The sequence below is a fragment of the Myotis yumanensis genome, unplaced genomic scaffold (genome assembly GCF_028538775.1).
Source record: "Myotis yumanensis isolate MYYU_CA2020_CCGP unplaced genomic scaffold, mMyoYum1.0.hap1 SCAF_5, whole genome shotgun sequence".
Lineage (NCBI taxonomy): Eukaryota > Metazoa > Chordata > Mammalia > Chiroptera > Vespertilionidae > Myotis > Myotis yumanensis.
The window spans coordinates 81804252-81824966 of NW_027223756.1; the positions used below are offsets into that span (position 1 = coordinate 81804252).

Here is a 20715-nt window from a genome sequence, read left to right on the forward strand (position 1 = left end):
GGGCCACAGGAAATGCGGGCACACAATACAATGTATAGAGCTTAAGTTTTTTACAAAACGATATCCACTCCCATTTTTAAAAAAGAGGACAGGAGTGTTGCAGAGGCTGGCACATTCTAATGAAAGGACTGACTGGGTGGAAGGGAGGTCTCGTGGGTCGGTATAGGCCCCGCCTCTCGGAATATTCAACTAAGTCCCGCCCCACTGAGCTGGCCCCGCCCCTCGACCTGGCCTCACCGTAAGTCCCGCCCCACAGGGGTAGCCAACTAAGCCCGCCTCACTGACCTGGCCCCGCCTCACTGACCTGGTCCCGCCTCACTGACTTGGTCCCGCCTCACTGACCTGGTCCCGCCCCACCAACTTGGTACCGCCCCACCGACATCCAACCCCAACTCCTGCGCTGATCAGGTCCCAGGACCCAACCGTGTCTCTTCTGGGAGGAAATTGGCAGCTCGCCGCTCACAGCTGGAAGCACCGCCGCCCCCTCCCCACCCATCCCTGTCCCTCCCCATTTCCCAGCTCCGGAGCCCCCGCCTCTCCCGCTGGGCGCAGCGCAAAATCCGGAAGCAAATGTGGGCTTTTGCGCGTGCGCGCGCGAGCGGCCGGATTCGCCTCCCCGCACGGTCCCGGCGGCCTCGGTCCATTTTCACCGGGTCCTCAGCCTCCGCGCCTCGGTCCGGCCCGCTCCAGGTCCCCACCGTCGGAAGCGGAGAGCTCGGTCTCGGGGAGGCCGGCGATCACAGCGTGGCTGCCGCCGGGACCCCGCGCCCGGGCCTCCCCTCGCCGCGCGTTTCCCGAGCCCGGCCCGCCCCGCTCGCGGCGGGTGGCGGGTCCCCGACTCTCGGAATCGGGAACTCGGGCTGGGTCCAGCCGGCGGAGGGAGCGGAGGGGATCGGAAAATCACCTTCTCATTTGATTCTCCCCCGAAGCGCCCTGGGCTCTCTCCTAAAGGAACAGCGTCCCGCTATTCGGGTCCCGGGACCGAGCCTCACCTCGTCGTCTCCGCGCTGATCGGTGGATTCCGGCGGCGAGTGCGGTGAGCGCGGCTGACATTTGCCCCCACCCGTCCCCCGCCTCCCTCCTGGCGCGATTGGTGCGGCTGACCCTAACCCGACCCGCCCGCGGGCGCCGTCACACGTGACCCAGGTGCCGCTCGAGCGAGCGCAGCTGCCTCCGGTTCAGGTGCATCACCTAGAACCGAGGGTTCAATACCCAGAACCTCCGCGCCGAACGCAGCTACACATTTCAATCATCCCTAGATTTTTTGAATTTCACACACAGTGATCAGCTGTCAGTTTCAGCCCCCGCCCCTCCCCTTGCACCTTGTATTTCTTTACTTTATTGTGGTGCCAGACCTCCCTCCTCCGGTTCAGTGTAAAATAGCATGGAATTTGCATCCTTTCGCTGTTTCTGATCCCAGAGGGGATTATTCTGCTCTAAAGTAGGGTGTTTACTGGAGGTATTTGTGGATTTTTTTTTCCTAGTAAAACGTGTTCCCTTCAAGTTCTGGTGGGTTAAGTTGTTATCACCAATGAACATTAATATAGATCAGTCACTAGTTTATCTAGTAATACAAACTGTACGATGTTTTTCTGTTAATGTGGTGAATTCTATTAGTTGATGATTCCATTTTCAACATTTTATTCTTAGGATGAAATGAACTTGGTTTGTGATTAATATCTTTATTTTTCATTTCTTTTTTCAAAAAATATATTTTATTGATTTTTTCCAGAGAGGAAGGGAGAGGGCTAGTGAGTTAGAAACATCGATCAGCTGCCTCCTGCACGCCCCCTGCTGGGGATGTGCCCCGCAACCAAGATACATGCCCTTGACCGGAATCGAACCTGGGACCCTTCAGTCCGCAGGCCGACGCTCTATCCACTGAGCCAGACCGGTTAGGGCTATTTTTCATTTCTTGACTATACTAATATATTATTTACACTAATGTGTATGATAGCTTTTATTTTTAGTAGTATTTTTCTGGTCTTGGAAATATCTGAGAAAATAGTCCCCCCCCCCCCCCATGGGATTTTGAATATTTTACTTATTTGTTGAGCCTGTTGGTAAAATAATCTGTAACTTTTGTTTCTTACGTAGGTATGTTTTAAATTGGAGATTTTTTTTTCTTTAATGACTGGATATAATCAAGTTCTGTATTTATTTTAAATCATTGCTGGAAAATTGTATTTCTCTCTCTCAAAATTTATTCATTACCTGTATGTTTTCATATCAGTTCCCTTAGTTTTTTTGTTGTAGTCTCCCTGGTAACATCTGTGATCATAACTCATTCATAACTTCCTTTATCTGTGCTCTGTTGTTTTTAAAATTGCCATGGGTTTGTCGACTTCATTAGTTTTCAAAGGACACATTGCTACCTTTTCTGACTCTGTTTATTAGTTTTTTTAAGCATCATTAATTATGCCTTGTTTTCACTTTTCTTCCTAATTCTTTATGCTATTCTTTTCCCAACCTTATAAGTCAGTAGTTAGCCCATTGATACTGATTTTTTCTCCTCTGAGAATTGATGGTATTTATAAGTATATAAATACTAGTATATATACCACACCAGCTATGGATTCCCATTGTTATCTGAAACAGTTATTTTAATTTTCTGCTTCTCTCCTGCCATATGAGTAGTCCTGACTCACTAAAGATAAGTAAGTGTGCATCTCCTTATCCCTATCATGCGCTGCATTTTTACAGAGCATATACCACCACTTGATATTTTGTTAATTTACTGCCCTCCCTTAAAAAAGTTATGAAGTCCATGTGCTTCAGCATTTTTCTGTTTTGTTCAGTGCTGCATCTCCTGTGACTGCATGTCATAGGACCAGGGGAAATATTACGTAAATAAATATGCAGTGAAGACGCAGGCAGTAGGGGCCTTAAGAGAAGCATCCTTGCTCAAGACATAGGTCTTAGTCAAGAGAAGGAGCTCAAAGATAAAACCTTTGAATGGACGACTTCATTTGTCTACTCTGCAGTGTGTCCAACAGGGTTCTAGGCCAGGTCCTGGTAATGTTAGGGAATAAGGGCCTCACTAACAACTACGTTGTAAGGTAGACGTTCAGAAATATACTCATTGGCCATTTGGACTTGAGATAAATAGACCTGCACACACAGCCCGAGAGAGCAGCTTTCTAACTGGGAACATTGAGTGAGTGGTTAATTGACTCTAAGATTTCTCCACTATAAATTAGTTATAATGATACCTGATTTACAGAGTTTCTATGAAATATAAATAATTTCTTTGCAAAGCTGTGGGCATCTCTTTGCAAAGTCATTCTCACATCATGGTTGCTCACATGGAACATATTATTAATATACTAAAAACTGTGGTTGATGATTCAGTTTTTATTGGCTTTAAAATACCTACTTGATCCACCACAGTGGAAGAAACAGTTGTGTTTTCATTATTTGAAATTATTTGAAATTTGTGCAACAGCACTGTAGATATTACTACCAGAGATGACACACATTGCTAACTTCACCTAAGTATTACTTTTCTGTTGCTTCTGTACAGGCAGCATCAGGATTATAGCATGGTAGTCTTCTCTGCTTCCTGTGTATGGAATTTAGTTAGTTGGTTTCAGGGATCCTGCAGCCCCTGGGGGGAAGGTCCAGTGATTAGGAGCTGAGCAGTAATGCCTGTTAGCTTGCCAAGGGTGCAGAAGTGAGGAATATTGGGAACGGAGCACCCAGAAGTCTGGTATATTAGTCAGTACTTTCTTGGATTTGAAACAGAGTGTATATTCTTAGTATATTCTTAAGGTTAAAGGTATTGCCTGGAACTTTTTATGCTTTTCATTATCACAGGCAAATTGATTTCAGTATTAGCTAAGCTTTTAGAGTTCAGTTAACTTACTTGCAAAATGGGACTATTAATCTTTTTTTTTTTTTTTTAAAAAAAAAAGGCCAATAAGAACCAGAGCATAGTTTCTAGCTCTACATGAGGTAAGATTGCTCCACTTTTTTACAAGGCTACAGCATCCAAGCTCATGAGTGTCCAAATTGTGGGAAGATCTAAATCTGTGGTTCTCAACCTTCTGGCTCTTTAAGTACAGTTCCTCATGTTGTGACCCAACCATAAAATTGTTTTCGTTGCTACTTTATAACTGTAATGTTGCTACTGTTATGAATCGTAATGTAAATATCTGATATGCAGGATGGTCTTAGGCGACCCCTGTGAAAGGGTCGTTCGACCGCCAAAGGGGTCGCGACCCACAGGTTGAGAACCACTGATCTAAATTATGATGTCTTTTTCCTTCTGCCTCAGCTGTAACTTCTCAATAGTCTGCCTTTCTTCATGAATGGACAAAGAAAGAAGAGCTGCTGAGTTACAGAAAAACATGACACAGGTAGGTAAGAGCTAATAATTCTCCAAAAGAATATTCCCCTTTCACCAGCTCATCGGTCTGATTGTTAGAGCAGGGATTAGCAACCTGTTTCTTTGTTGGGCCACATAGTATGTTAGGCTTTGAAGGCCTGAGTTTCTGTTGGAACTCAACTCTGTCACTGTAGTGTGATAGTAGCCATAGACATCATATAAACATGTTTGATTGTGTTCCAGTAAAACTTTACTTACACAAACAGGTGGTAGGCTGGATTTAGCAGTGGCCTAGAGTCTAAGAAAATATGGCCACCTGGGGGCCTGGGTTGAAAAGTTGTGCTTTCTGCAGGCTTCTGGGCCTCTCAGGTTTATAAAAAAAAAAAAAAAGGAGAGCTCCTTTCTCTCAGTGCATTTTTAAAATTTTTTAAAATATATTTTTATTAATTTCAGAGAGGAAGGGAGAGGAAGAGCGAGATAGAAACATCAATGATGAGAGGGAATCATTGATTGGCTGCCTCCTGCACACCCCTACTGGGGACTGAGCCCGAAACCCAGGCATGTGCCCTTGACCGGAATTGAACCCGGGACCCTTGAGTCCACAGGCCGACGCTCTATACACTGAGCCAAACCGGCTAGGGCCTCTCAGTTTATTTTTATTCATTAAAACTTCATCCAGATTTGACCCTTTGTTTCATGTTGTGCTGATTGCTATAGCGGGAGAGAAGGAAGCAGGTGAAATTGTTTCTCACTTAACATTGTTGGTAGGTTTTGCGACTTAAAGCAAACAGTGGATATGGGAACCAGGTTCACCATAGATTGATATAGATGAGTTAAGTTCTCACAGCGTCTCCTCATCATAACAAAATGAAGTCATTCGAAGACCTGCTGTATTTAATTTTTAGACCAGTTCTCTCATTTTTGCTATATGCCCTGGACTGGTCTGGATCATTATAAGACTGGAATTGTTTACCATTGAACCATGGAGAGATAAATTGAGTGTTTAGAAGTGGGGAGAAAGATCTGATAGCTGTGTCCAGGGGTTGATGTTAGGAGACCATAAAATCTTTATAACTTCCCATGACTGGGTTCTCAGTTCCTTTCCCCTGTATTGTCAGCATCATCCATCCTCCTGAACACATTTGGGGAGTTGATATCTTTCTGATCAGAATATGTGGGATGTTCCAGGACTCAGTGGTCTTTGAGGATGTTGCTGTGGACTTCAGCCAGGAGGAGTGGGCTTTGCTGGATTGTGCTCAGAGGAACCTCTACAGAGAGGTGATGCTGGAGAACTTCCGGAATCTGGCCTCTCTAGGTAAGAATAGCAGCATTTCTTTATTTAGTTGTTTAGAAAACAAATCTTACTACTCAGCCTTATTCCTTATGCTAGGATTTGGGCTGAAGAATTGGAAGACATTGGTGAATAAGACAGGCATGGTCACTGACCCCAAGGAACTTGTAGTCTAGGGACTTCACCATGAAAATAAACATCTGTGTGCTGAACTGACTTTTTATTGTGGTGAAAAGTGTGGGCATACCTAAGTGGTTTGGCTCAGTGGATAGAGCTTTGGCCTGCAGACTAAAGGATCCTGGGTTCGATTCCAGTCAAAGGCACATGCCTGGGTTGCTTGATCCCCAGTGGGTGGCGTGCAGGAGGCAACTAATCAATGATTCTCATCATTGATGTTTCTCTCTCTCTCTCCCTCTCCCTTCCTCTCTGAAATCAATTATATATATATGGCTAATATGCAAAGTGTCCTTCGGGAGTTCAACTGGGAGACCAGGAGTTTGATTGCTTGCTGTCACCTGCACTGACCACCAGGGGGTGGCGTGGAACAAAGGAAGGCCCTGGCCAGCAGCCAAACGCCCCGATAGTCCTGATCGCTGGCCAGGCCTAAGGATCCTACCTGTGCACAAATTTCGTGCACCGGGCCTCTACTGTAAATTTATAATAATAAAAGCATAATATGCTAATTAGACCAGATGTCTTACCAGACGACCTTCCAGATGAAGCCAGGGCTATGAGGGAAGCCCGGGTCCTGGGTGCCAGAGGGAAGCTGGTGCTGGCAGCCTGGGGAAGGAAGGCCTACTATTGCACAAATGTTGTGCATCGGGCCTCTAGTGTGTGTGTGTGTGTGTGTGTGTGTGTGTGTGTGTAGATATAGATATAGATATAGATATAGATATAGATATAGATATAGATATAGATATAGATATAGATATTTGAGGGATCTCTTAGAGACCCAGGGAGGTTTATGGTTTGGGACCTTTTGAGAATTTGCTGCCACCGATGCTCTTTACTAAAAGACCACCAGCAACATACTTAATGTTAAACAAGTTGGGTTAATTAGTGCAGCAAGGGAGAACACATGATGTAGGGAGCTGTGGGTGTCATAGCAAAAGGGTATTAGAAAGTACATATGATAGGATTTGAACTTTGGTTGAGTGATTTGGGGAGGTGTCTATGCAAGCAGGCTGTATTTACTGGGCCTTTTGTAACAAAATACTACAAACTGGCTGACTAAAAACAAAAGAAACCTATTCTTTCACATTTCTGAATCTGGAGGTCCAAAATCAAGGTGTCAGAGGGCCTTGCTCCTTCTGAAAGCTCTTTAGAAAAAATCCTGCCTGTCTCTTCCTTGCTTCTGGTGGTGGCCAGAAATAAATCCTTGGTGTTCTTGACTTGCAGATACATTGCTCTAATCTCTGCCTCTGTCTTCTCTCTGTCTCTAAGTCCCTCCCTTTGTATAAGGACACTAGTTATTGGATTTAGGGCCCACCCTACTCCAGTATAACTTCAGCTTAATGTGATTATATCTGCAATGACCCTATTTCCAAATAAGGAAGCATTCTGAGGTTCTGCAGATGAATTAAAAAAAGACCCAAACATTAATTTATTTTTAGAGCAATTTTAGGCTCACAGCAAAATTGAACAGAAGGTATAGAGATTTCCCATATACCCCTTTACCCTTACACATGCACAACATCCCCATCAGAGTGGGTTATTTGTTACAACTGATGAACCTACATTGACATATCCTCATCACCTGAGTCCATAGTTTACATCAGGCTTCACTCTTGGTGTTATACCTTCTATGGTTTGGACAAACATATAATGACATATCCACTGCCATAATATCATACAGAGTAGTTTTACTGTCCTAAATCCTCTGTGCCCCATTGATTCATCCCTTCTTCCCTTTTAACCCCTGGCAAGTATGGATGTTTTTACTATGTCCATAGTTTTCCCTTTTCGAGAAGGTCATATATTTGGAATTATACAGTATATGTGTATGTAGCCTTTTCACATTAGCTTTTTTCAGTTAGTAACATGCATTTAAAGTTCTTTTATGTCTTGACAGTTCATTTCTTCTTAGCACTGAATATAATATTCCATTGTCTTGATGTACCACCATCTATTTATCCATTCACCTACAGAGGGCATCTTTACTGCTTCCAACTTTTGGCAATTATGAATAAAGCTTCTGTAAATGTGTGTGCAAGTTTTGTTTGGACATTTTCAACTCATTTGGGTAAATTCAAAAGAGCAGGATTGTCTGATCTATGGGAATGTTATGTTTAGTTTTAGAAAAAACCTCCAACCTATCTTCCAAGGTGGCTGTACCATATTGCATTCCCACCAGCAATGAATGAGAATTCCTGATGCTCCACATCCTAACCAGCATTTGGTGTTGTCAGTGTTCCAGATTTTGGCCATTCTCATAGGTGTTTTTTTTGTTTTTTTTTTAATATATTTTTATTGATTTTTTACAGAGAGGAAGGGAGAGAGAGAGTTAGAAAGATCGATGAGAGAGAAACATCGATCAGTTGCCTCCTGCACACCTCCTACTGGGGATGTGCCCGCAACCAAGGTACATGCCCTTGACCGGAATCGAACCTGGGACCCTTCAGTCTGCAGGCCGACGCTCTATCCACTGAGCCAAACCAGTTAGAGCTCTCATAAGTGTTTAATGGTATCTCATTGCTTTTTATTTTTTTTAAACTATTTTTTTAAAAGTACATTTTTATTTATTTCAGAGAGGAAGGAAGAGGGAGAGAGAGAAATAGAAACATTAGTGATGAGAGAGAATCATTGATTGGCTGCCTCCTGACGCCCCCTACTGGAGATCGAGCCTGCAACCTGGGCATGTGCCCTTGACCGGAATCAAACCCAGGACCCTTCAGTCTGCAGGCTGATGCTCTATCAAGCTAGGGAGGTATCTCATTGCTTTAATTTGCATTTTTCTGATGACATATGATGTGGAGCATCTTTTCATATGCTTATTTACCATTTATATATATATCTTTTTTGGTGAGGTGTCTTTTAAGGTCTTTGGCCCATTTTTAAATTGGGTTGTTTGTTTTTTAATTTTGAGTTTTGAGACTTCTTTGTGTATTTTTGATAACAGTTCTTTATAAGATATGTCTTTTGCAAATATTTTCTCCCAATCTGTGGCTTTTTTTTTTTTCTTTAATGTTTTTATTGAGTTCAGAGAGAGGAAGGCAGAGGGAGAGAAAGATAGAAACATCAATGATGAGAGCTAATCATTGAGCAAGTCTGCAACCTGGGCATGTGCACTGACCAGGAATTGAACCACGATCTCCTGGTTCACGGGTCGACACTCAACCATTGAGCCACACCAGCTGGACTGCGGCTTGTCTTTTGCAGAGTAAACAATTTTAATTTTAATGAAATCCAGCTTATCAATTCTTCCTTTTGTAGATGATGCCTTTGGTGTTGTATCTAGCAAGTCATTGCCAAGCCCTAGGTCATCTAGATTTTTCTCCTATTATCTTTTAAGAGTTTTATAGTTTTACATTTTAAATTTAGGTCTGTAATCAATTTTTGTGAAGAGTATAATGTTTGTGTTTAGATTCATTTTTTGGATGTTAATGTCTAGTTCTAGTCTTTGTTAAAAAAACTATGTTTTTTCTCCATTGTTTGCCTTTGCTCCTTTTTTAAAAAATCAGTTGACTATATTTATGGGTCTATTTCTGAACTCTATTCTGTTTCACTAGTGTATTTACACATGGATTAAAAAAAACTTTTTTGGTTAATTTTTACATGAGGATTTTTTTTCATTGCTTTTTTTCAGAGAGAGTGGAAGGACAGAAGGAAGGGGGAGAGAGATAGAGACAGAGAACAAGAGAGAGAGAGAGAGAGAATGAAAATGTAAGAGAGACACATTGACTGGTTGCCTCCCATATGGGGTGGGGAACGAACCTGAAACCCAGGTATGTGCTCTTGACCAGGAATGGAAAACCCATGATCCTTGGGTGCATGGGCCGATGCTCCAACTGCTGAGCCACAAGCCAGGGCTGGATATGGATTTTGGGTAGGTGGACACTGTTCAACCCACTTGGATTGAACTCACTTGGGTAGATTGGATGCTAATAGAAAATGGGGGAAATTCTATTATTGGGTATTTTGTGGGTGGCATAGTGACTTTTTTTTTTTTTTGCCTATCCTTAGATTAAATTTTGAAATGGCCTTATTTCATTTTACAATGGTATCAGAGCAACGTTGTCTAAGATTGGTATTCTGTGAGATTATTTGTGTTCAGCAGGAGAACAAAATGTCCTGGCTGTAAGTATCAGACCAACTTCTAGTAATACTGAGGATTAGATATGAAAGTCAGATCAGTTCTAGACATCAGAGGCTATGTTACAACTCCTCCCCTTAAAAATTTTTTTGGACAAGCATTTTGTTGCAATTAAATTCACACTTGTCCCATCTTTATAATATCATAAGACCAAAGTTTTGCTTTGTCTCATGGAAATGTTTATGGTTCCTCATTGTTTTCTTTCATGTGATATGTCTTTCTGCATTAATAGGGTATCCACTACATACACCCTGTCTGATCTTCCAGTGGAAACAAGAGGAGGACCTGGAGATAACAAAGAGAGGGACTATCCATGGGGAGCACCAGGAAGGCAAGAATTCTTGTGAGAAATTGTCCCGGTTGGGGGATATTACATTTGGGAACATAAAATAAAAGCAAAATGAAACTTTTGTCTGAGAGGCAGATTTTTCACAGATACCATTGATTACTGTTATGACATTTCATTAGTCCTCTCACACTTTCTTTGTTTTTGGAAAAGACTTTCCTCTTTGTAAGTTAGTATTTGGTCATGTCCATTTTATCCAGTTCCTTTTTGTTTTATTCTAATAATACCCTATTCATGTTACCATCAGTCTCAATCTTCATGGAATTATTTCTCAGTCAGTTGTTTAACATATTGACCCTGAGCTTATTACCGAAGTCTTGAAACAGCCTTAGTGCCAAAAGCCCTGTGCTCATAGGTACCTTTACCTTTTGTTTCAGGTTTGGAGACTCAACATAAAAGTAATGAATCAGTCACTTCGCAAGATATTTATGGAGAAAAAGCATCCAATCAACAGAGAAAAGAGAAATTGAAAAAGGATGATTCCTGGTCATCCATTTTATACAAAAACTGGGGATACCATTGCGTTGATTATAAAAACAAAAACCCCAAGAGACATTTGAGGTGAGTGCCATTCACATAAAAGAAAGTGGTGCCTCAGAAGAGAGTCTTAAAATGTCGTGACATTTAAAAACCATGTACATAAAACTTGGTCAAAAATTGTGATTGCATAAAGAATTTTCACAAGATATTCCCCCCCCCCCCACAAATGAGACAGATCTTCAATATTATTTGATAGTTGTAAGCAATTATGAGAAAAATCCGATTAGTCAAAAATTCAGTGATAAATATTGGCTATTGTTGAGCCCTCTCTGAGAACTTTCAGCGTATAACTTGACAGGGTGAAAAACATACATAGTTACTGAAAATGGCAAAAATGTATTTATTACTAATAATGTGCTTTTTATTTTTGAAAGAAGTAATGTGGTGGAGGACATCTATGAACGTAACGAAGAAAATCAATGTGGACAAGCCTTCAGCCAAATTTCAAATCTTAATATGCCCAAAAGAACTACTGAGATAAAATCATATGAATGCCATGAATGTAAAAAGGTCTTCACGGATCATTTATCCCTTAAGAATCACATTGGCTCTCACACTGGAAGCAAACCCTATCAGTGTAAGGAATGTGGGAAAGCTTTCCATTTTCTCGCTTGTTTCAAGAAGCATATGAAAACTCCCACAGAAGAGAAACCCTATGAATGTAAGGAGTGTACCAAAGCCTTCGGCTGTTCTTCATTCTTTAGGGCACATATGAAGATTCACACTGGAAAGACAAACTATGAATGTGAGGAATGTGGAAAAAACTTTAGCTGTTCTTCATCCCTCACAGAACACAAAAGAATCCATAGTGGAGATAAGCCTTATGAATGTAAGGAATGTGGGAAGGCCTTTAGTTGCTCCTCCTCACTCTCCAAACACAAAAGAATCCATAGTGGAGATAAGCCATATGAATGTAAGGAATGTGGGAAGGCCTTTAGTTCTTCCTCTCACCTTATCATACATATAAGAATTCATACTGGAGAGAAGCCTTACGAATGTAAAGAGTGTGGAAAGGCCTTCAGTGAGTCCTCAAAACTCACTGTACATGTCAGAACACATACAGGAGAGAAACCCTATAAATGTAAGGAATGTGGGAAGGCCTACAATTGTCCCTCCTCCTTAAGTATCCACATGAGAAAACATACTGGAGAGAAACCCTATGAATGTCTGGAATGTGGAAAAGCCTTCTATCTTCTAACGTCCCTGAATACCCATGTGAAAAATCAAAGTAGAGAGAAACCTTATGAATGTAAGGAATGTGGAAAAGCCTTTAGTTGTCCCTCATCCTTTAGAGCACACGTGAGAGATCACATTGGAAAGATACAATATGAATGTAAGGAATGTGGGAAGGTTTTTAGTCGTTCCTCATCCCTCACTGAACACTTGAGAACTCACAGTGGAGAGAAGCCTTATGAATGTAAAGAATGTGGGAAAGCCTTTATTAGTTCCTCCCACCTTACAGTACATGTAAGAACTCACACTGGAGAGAAACCTTATGAATGTAAGAAATGTGGAAAAGCCTTTATTTATCCTTCAGCTCTTAGGATTCATATGAGAACGCACACTGGGGAGAAACCCTATGAATGTAAGGAATGTGGGAAAGCCTTCCGTCATTCTTCATACCTAACTGTACATGCCAGAATGCACACTGGAGAGAAACCATTTGAGTGTCTGGAATGTGGGAAAGCCTTCAGTTGTCCCTCATCCTTTCGAAGACATGTAAGAAGCCACACTGGAGAGAAACCATATGAATGTAAGGAATGTGGGAAAGCCTTTGTTTGCCCTGCCTACTTTCGAAGACATGTAAAAACTCACACTAGAGAAAACATATAAATGTAAGCAGTATGGGAATGTCTGCAAAGCTTTTCAAATCTTAGGCAACATGTGAGATCTCACACTGTGGAGACATCCTCTTACTAAGAAAGGAAATTGTCGCTCATCTTTATGAAGTCTTGAGAATTTACAACTGAGTGAAACCCTTTGTATGTAAACCATGTGGTAACGCCTTCGTGAATATCACATTTTATTGGTCAAAATTCATAAGAAATAAGTCTATAAGAAAATTTATACTAGAAGCAAAGATCAGTATCTTATCCTTAAAGTGGAATGTTGGCTCAATGATTCTGGTTTTTAGTTACTTAATTTTAAACAAATTTAAATTTATTTATTGATTTTAGAGAGAGGAAGGAACAGGGAAATATTGATTTGAGAGAGAGAGAGAGAGATCAATTTGTTGTTCCATTTATTTATGTATCCATTAGTTGATTCTTGTAGGTACCCTAACGGGATTGAACCCACAACCTTGAGGTATCAGGACAGTGTTCTAACCAGCTGAGCTACCTGGCCAGGGTTCTGGTTTTAATTTTCTGAAATGAATATTTAGGGTGATAAATTTCCCTCCAATACCTTTTAGCTCTAATATGTTTTATTCTGAGGTGCTTTTATTTTGGTTCAGATGTAAATGTTATTTCCATTACTAAGTCTTAAAATGTATTTTTTCACATGCAGGCAAGAGTGGTCCTTTTTTTAAAAAAAAATTAGTTTCTGATAAACTCTCATTGCTCTCTAAGTGTGCAGTGATTATGGTATGGACTCTTGTATTTGTAATTTCTTTTGTAACTTTCTTTTGTAATTGGTAATTTCATTTTGATCTAGTACAACAGATACTGGAAATTGCCTACTCAATATCTTCCCCCTTTTTACTAAGAAACTATTGTTTTTGAAGTTATCAGTTTTTACTACTCAAAGCTTTTTCTGTCTAATAAGTAATTTCAACAGAAATTAATAAGTGCGAAGGTCTTGAAAGAAGTGTCTCATCTGATATGGAGTTTTTGTGTTTTGTTCTTTGGCCTTGCTCATGGCTGGGAATTGGACCCAATGTTTTCAGAGTAAAAAGATCTTGTGACAAGAAAATGAGAAGTAAAGCTGGTTGGGCTGGCTTCTGTGTGTTAATTTGGGCCTGGCTGGGACCTCATTTCCCAGAATCACTTCCTTATGCAGTTCCAGGTTAGAGTTGTCTAAAATAGTTTGAGAATTAGAAGGCAAAGGATAGAATCCCTTATATTTAGTTTAGTGGGACCATGAGACAGGGAGACAGATGCATAGGTGCCTATGGGCTCTAATTTCCAGCCATTTTCCTAACTATTGGTCTTACCAATCCATATTGGTTCAAATGGAATAGTAAGTGCTTAAGTTTCCTTACAAGCAGCAATTCTACGAACATCTCTGTAAGTTTTTCTATCATGGCTGTATACAGTCTCTTAGATTTTTTGGCAAGTTTTAGCATTATCATTTTGCTGATTTATTACAGTCCCCCAATTGGCACATCAATTGATTATATAGAGTTGGCCCCAGTTTGGAGCAGCACTGTTATCGCTATAGTCCAGTCCCATTATGTCACTCTGCCCAAAGGGGAAGATACGTCTATGTAAGTTCATTGTGATCTCAAAACAAGAGCAACCACAATTTTGACTTTTATTACAGTTTATTAGGATTGCTTATTCTTGATCTTTATATATGTGTTAAAACACAATATGTATAGTTATGTGTTTGGCTTTTCTCAACATAATGTCTCTTTGCCTTTTAATTGTTCTTTTGACAGACTTACCCTTATTTCTCTTGGTAAATGCTTTGTACGTGAAAATAAGATTAGTAAATCAAAGGGTAGACTTCATGTTTAGTTTGGTAGGTATTCTGCTTTTTCAAATATGTTTATTCCACCTATAATTGTAAAATCAATGCATGAAAATTCCAATTGTTCCAAATATCTGGCCAGCACTTTCTAATTTTAGCCATTGAATGAAAGATATGGTAATATCTTTTATTCTTTCTTTTCAAAATTGTTGACAATATTACAGATGTCCTCCATTCCCCCCACCTGCCCCCATTTACCCACTTCCATCCAGCCCCCACCCCCCTCCCTCTGGCCATCACCACACTGTTGTCTGTGTCCATGGGTTATGCATATATATTCTTTCATCCAGTCCCCCTACCTGTTCCCTCTGACAGCTGTCAGTTTGTTCCATGTATCCATGCCTCTGGTTCTGTTTTGTTCATCAGTTTATTTTGTTCATTAGATTCCACATATAAGTGAGATCATATGGTATTTGTCTTTCTCTGTTTGGCTTATTTCACTTAGAATAATAATCTCCAGGTCCATCCATGCTATTGCAGAAAGTAAGAGTTTTCTCTTTTTTACGGCTACATAGTATTCCATTGCATAAATGTAACAGCTTTAAAAAAAAGATTTTTAAAAATTGATTTGTAGAGAGAGGAAGGGAGAGGGAAAAAGAGAAAGAAACATCAATGTGAGAGAGAAACATGGATCAACTGCCTCCTGCATATGCCCCCCCGCCCCCTTTGCCATCAAGGATGGTGCCTATAACCTGGGCATGTGTCCTGACCAGGAATCAAACTGGCAACCCTTTGGTGCATGAGTTGATGTCCAACCAACTGAGCCAAACTGGTCAGGGATACCACAGCTTTTTTATCCACTCCTGATGGGCACTTTCCAGACCTTGGCTATTGTAAATAACACTGCTATGAACATAGGGGTGCATATGTCTTTTCTGATTGGTGTTTTGAGATTCTTAGGATATATTCCCAGAAGTGGGATCACTCTGTCAAAAGGCAGTTCTATTTTTAATTTTTTGAGGAAACTCTATGCTGTTTCCCACAGTGGCTGTACCAGTCTGCATTCACAGTAGCAGTGTACCAGATTTGCCTTTTCTCCACATCCTTACCAGAACTAGTTGTTTGTTGATTTATTGTTGGCAGCCATTTTGGCAGGTGTGAGGCAATACCTCATTGTAGATTTAATTTGCTTCTCTCAGGATTAGGGATGATGAACATTTTTTTCATATGTCTATTGGTCATCTGTATGTCCTCTGGAGAAGTGTCCATTCAGGTTCTTTGCCCATTTTTTAATCAAATTGTTTGTCTTGGTGTTGAGTTGTATAAGTTCTTTATAGATATTGGAAATTAACCCTTTATCAGATGTTTTATTGGCAAATATGTTCTACCATACAGTGGGTTCCCTTTTTATTTTGTTGATAGTTTCTTTTGCTGTGCTGAAGCTTTTTAGTTTGATATAGTCCCATTTGTTTATATTTTCCTTTGTTTCTCTTGTCCTAGGAGATGTATAGGTGAAAATACTGCTATATGAATTGTCTGAAATTTTACTGCCTATGTTCTTCTAGGATTTTTATGGTTTTGCGACTTTTAAGTTTTCTATCCACTTTGAATTTATTCTTATATATGGTGTAAGTTGGTAGCCTAGTTTCATTTTTTTTTTTTTTTGCATATACCTGTCCACTTTTCCCAGCACCATTTATGGAAGAGACTGTCTTTACTCCATTGTATGTTCTTGCCTCCCTTGTCAAATATGAATTAACCATTGAGATGTGGGTTGATTTCTGGGCTCTGTTCTGTTCATTGGTCTGTATGCCTGTCCTTGTGCCAGTACCAGGCTGTTTTGATGACAGTGGCCTTGTAGTATAATATTTGGTGTTGTGATCCCTCCAGCTTTAAGAATGCTGATGCTATTTGGGGCCTTTTTTTTGGTTCCATGTACATTTTTGAAATATTTGTTCTAAGTCTGTGAAATATGAGTTGGTATTTTAATAGGAATTGCATTGAATCTACAGATTGCTTTGGTAGTATGGACATTTTAATGATGTTCATTCTTCCAGTCCATGTACAGGTTTTTTTTTCTCCTTGGTTAAGTTTATTTCTGGGTACCTTACGTTTTTTGTTGCAATATTAAATGGGATTGTTTTCTTAGTTTCTCATTCTGATAGTTAATTATCTATAATAATAAAAGGGTAATATGCTAATTAGACTGGACATCCTGAAGCTGTGGCTGGAGTGAAGCCCGGGTTCTGGGTGCCTCCTGGTGGCTATAGGGAAGCCGCCCGGGTCCCGGGTGCTGGAGGGAAGCCGGTGCTGGTAGCAGGGGGAAGGAAGGCCTACTCTTGCACGAATTTTCGTGCATTGGGCCTCCAGTTGCTGTATAAAAAGGCTACTGTCCAGGTGGCTCAGTTGGTTGGAGTATTGTCCCATACACCAAAAGGTATGTGTTCGATACCTGGTCAGGGCACATGCCTAGGTTGTGGGTTCGATCCCCCTTTTGGGCACATATGGTAGGCAATTGATCGATGTTTCTCTCACATTGATATTTCTCTTTCTTCTCGTCCTCTCTCTCTAAAATCAATAAATGATTGGGTGAAGATTAAAATAAAATAAAAATGTTACCAATTTCTGGATATTAATTTTGTATCCTGCTATTTTGCTGCATTCATTTATTAGATCTAGTAGTTTTTTGGTGGAATCTTTAAGGTTTTCTATGTACACTATCATGTCATCTGCAAATAATGACAGTTTTACTTCCTCCTTTCCAATTTGGATGTCTTCTTGTCTGATCGTTGTGCCTAGGACTTCCAATACTATCTTATATAATAAAAGGCTGATATGCAAATTGTCCCCTCAAGCAGTTCAACCAGGGGGTGGGGCCAGCCTGCCAACCACCTGTGGCTCCTACCCCTGGCCAGCCTGGCCCAATCGGCCCTGATCAGGCAGGCCAGCCGGCCCCCACCCGTGCACGAATTCGTGCACCGGGCCTCTAGTGTTGAATAAGAGTGGTAAAAGCAGACATCCCTGTCTTGTTCCTGATATTAAGGGAAATGCTTTTAGATTTTGCCCACTGAGTATAATGGCTCTAGGTTTTTCGTATATGACTTTTACTATGTTGAAGTATGGTTCCTCTTTTGCCACTGCTGAGGATTTTTGTCATAAATGGGTGCTGGTTTTTTGTTTTGGTTGTAATTTGTATTGACATGTAATGATATTGAATACTTTTTTATGTGCTTGTTGGCTCTTTAGATATTTTTAATGAGGGCATCTGTTGAAGCATTTACCCATTTTTTTTTATTTGAAGGTTTTCTTTCTGGTTACTTGTCCTTTATTGTATGTGTGTCTATCTCTATAGTTACATATATACTAGTATACATGCCATATATTATATATATGTTATAATATGTATATTATATATACGTATATTGCAGGAAACTTTTTGTAGCCTCTGGCTTGTTTCTTCACTCTTTTCATATTTGTTAGCTATAAAGGGAATCTGTTATTTTGATTACTGGAAAGTCCTTGAGTATAACTGGTTTCAGGCATGGCTAGATCCTGGGGCTAAAAAAATTATCTGGATGAATTTTGGTTCAGTATCTTGCTGTACATCTTCCTGTATTCACTATTTTTCTTGTCATGCTATTTCTCTTATCATGCTATTTCTCTTCATAGCGGGCCCCAGAAGATTCAAGCTGCTTTCTTTCCAGGTTGGATTCTCAGGGAGAAGAGAGTGATAGTCATGTGGGACAATTTCAATATGATTACTACAATTGAAACTTATTGGCTCACTTGCCTACTGTTATCCAATGGAATGTAAAACTCCAATTTGTTTAGACTGGGTCCTACACTCATCCAGAAGCCAGAGTAGAGTCTATACTTGCCTTCTCTAGTCATCATTTGTTTCTATATTAATTTTAGAACTTCCTTATCAATTTTACAAATAAAACTGGGACCATGCTTGGAATTGAATTGATTTTATAGAATAACCTGAATGATTTTATGGAATAACCTGAATGAAATCAACAGCTTTATAATATTAAGTCTTACAAATGGTAAATGTAATATAATTGTCCATTTACCTGGGTCATCTTTGAATTCTTTTAACTGTGTTTTGTAGTTTTAATTGGAGAGGTATTGAATACATTTATTTAATTTATTTGTAGGTATGTAGTATGTTTTGCCTTGTAAATATTTTTATTTATTTTCTTTTTTGATTTTTCAGGCTAGCACATAGAATTGCAATTTCTTTTTGTACATTGATCTTTTATCCTGTGACAGTTATAAATTTAATTATTTATTCAATATTTATGGCTTATTTTAGATTTTCTGTGTATACAATCCTGTCAATAACAATAAAAAATTTTAAACTTTATCTTTTATTTTTCTTGCCTCATTGCTTTACAGTGATGAATAGATATGATATAAACAAACATCTTTGCCTTGTTTCTGATCTTAGGGGACAGTGTTCCATATTTCACCATTAGGCATAATAACAGCTCTTGAATTTTTCATAGTTAATGGCATCTTTTAGGCAAGCACTATCTTTTCAACCATCCATATCATATGGGCTCTCTATGATATGGAAGGAGCGTTAAAAGGAAGGAGAAAATCAGTCAATAAAATACGAGAGACCAAGATTGCTTGTATCTTTGAGTGAAAACATAGAGTACATTGTTATTATTATATACATATTGATTGATAGTTTGATGTGACCAAAATAGCTACGGTCTGTTGAGTGATTACTATGTCAGACACTATTTGAAGTACTTTATAGCTATAATGGATTACTCTTCACAAAAACACATTGAGATAGATGCTGTCATGATCTACATTTTACAGATGAAGAAAAAGAGGCAGAGAAACAGCCTGCCCAACGTCACATAGCTTGTGAGTAGCTAAATCTGCGTGCCTTCAGAATTCACATTTTACCCACTACATATTATTATTAAAAAGAGTAATTTGTGGAAGTAGTATCTGTTGCACAGCAATAAATGCTGACATTCTTTAGCTTCAATATTAACTCAAAGTATAACGTCTGAACAGTAATTTGTAATAGTTAATATTTAAAAAAATTTACCATGTGCCACATACTCATGGATCCTCTTAGTTATGTGCTTTTTTTTTTAACACAAAAACTTAAACTTTAGCCCTGGCTGGTGTAGCTCAGTTGGTTGGAGCGTCATCACACACTGAAAGGTCACGGGTTTGATTCCCCATCATGGCACATGCCTGGGTTGTGGGTTCAGTCCCCAATTGGGGTGTATGTGAGAGGCAACCAATCAATGTTTCTCTTTCTCTCCCTTTCTCCAAAATCAATAAGTATATCCTTGGGTAAGGATTTAAAAAAAATTAATTGCAAAATTTAATTTTACAAATTGACTGCTTCTGATTTCCAGATGAATGTCCTCCTTCAGTAATCCTCTCATTTTGTTCTCCCTCCACCCCCCCCTTGTTTTGATTTTTTATTGTGGCAAAAAATGAAACAAAACTCACCCTCCCCCAAACGTTCAAGTGTACAGTACAGTGTCAATCATGTACACATTGTTGTGCAACAGATCCCCAGACTTCCTCATCCCCATCCTTCGTGACTGAAACTATACCCAACCAACAACAACTCCCCACCACCCCTTCCTCTCAGCCTCTGGTAACCATCATTCTGCTTTCTGTTTCTATGAGTTTAACTACTTTAGATGCCTCATGTAAGTGGAATCATACAGTATTTGTCTTTTTTTGTGACTTATTTTACTCAGCATAATTTTATGAAGATTCAATTCATGTATATGACATTTCCTGTTTTAAGGCTCAATAATATTCCATTCCTGTATGCACCACATTTTTTTTTTTATCCATTCATCTGTGAATGGATACTTAGGTTGCTTTCACCTTTTGGCTATTGTGAATAATGCTGCAATAAATATGAGTGTGCAAATATCTCTTCTCTTCTCTGAGCCTCAGATTTTTAATAGCAAATTTGGATGATCTCTACTTACCTTCCAAATAGGACTGCCAGATTTAGCAGGAAAAAAAACAACAAAACATGCCCAAATTGGAATTTTAGAAAACAATGCATTTGGGACATACTTGTACCAAACAATTCTTCATTGTTTATCGGAAATTCAGTTTTCAATGGGCATCCTGTATTTTATCTGGCAACTCTACTTCTAAGGTCACTATGGAGATTAGACATACTGTGATAAAATCTATCAGTCATATGGCAAGTTTACATCAAATGTGGTATCTATTTTCATAACTTCTATATGTTTCCATTT

The 20715-nt window shown here is 39.7% G+C and overlaps 2 protein-coding genes across 3 annotated transcripts in view; one reads left to right on the forward strand and one right to left on the reverse strand.

Moving 5' to 3' along the window:
• LOC139010912 (zinc finger protein 177-like) overlaps nucleotides 1-1011 on the reverse strand; it is a 20725-nt gene extending 19714 nt beyond the window's left edge. Inside the window, exon 1 of the mRNA XM_070415971.1 lies at nucleotides 905-1011. The gene's annotated coding sequence lies outside the window, so the exon portion shown is untranslated. The remainder of the gene's footprint in view (nucleotides 1-904) is intronic.
• Nucleotides 785-18786, forward strand: ZNF699 (zinc finger protein 699). Of its 2 annotated transcripts, XM_070415964.1 has the most exons (6): nucleotides 785-1036; nucleotides 4277-4358; nucleotides 5516-5642; nucleotides 10163-10261; nucleotides 10654-10837; nucleotides 11191-18786. In XM_070415964.1, the coding sequence occupies exons 2-6, from the start codon at nucleotides 4311-4313 to the stop codon at nucleotides 12647-12649; spliced, it is 1917 nt and encodes a 638-aa protein (XP_070272065.1). In that variant the 5' UTR covers nucleotides 785-1036; nucleotides 4277-4310; the 3' UTR covers nucleotides 12650-18786. The 2 variants fall into 2 exon arrangements, with proteins under 2 accessions (XP_070272065.1, XP_070272066.1); XM_070415965.1 differs by lacking the exon at nucleotides 785-1036 and having other exon boundaries at nucleotides 4190-4358.
• Nucleotides 18787-20715: the final 1929 nt, after the last annotated feature.

Coding starts and splice junctions, on each gene's coding strand:
- ZNF699 (XM_070415964.1), top strand. CDS start 4,311: ATGGACAAAGAAAGAAGAGCTGCTGAGTTACAGAAAAACATGACACAG. Junction 4,359..5,515: donor TACAGAAAAACATGACACAG/GTAGGTAAGAGC, acceptor GGGATGTTCCAG/GACTCAGTGGTCTTTGAGGA. Junction 10,838..11,190: donor AACCCCAAGAGACATTTGAG/GTGAGTGCCATT, acceptor TATTTTTGAAAG/AAGTAATGTGGTGGAGGACA.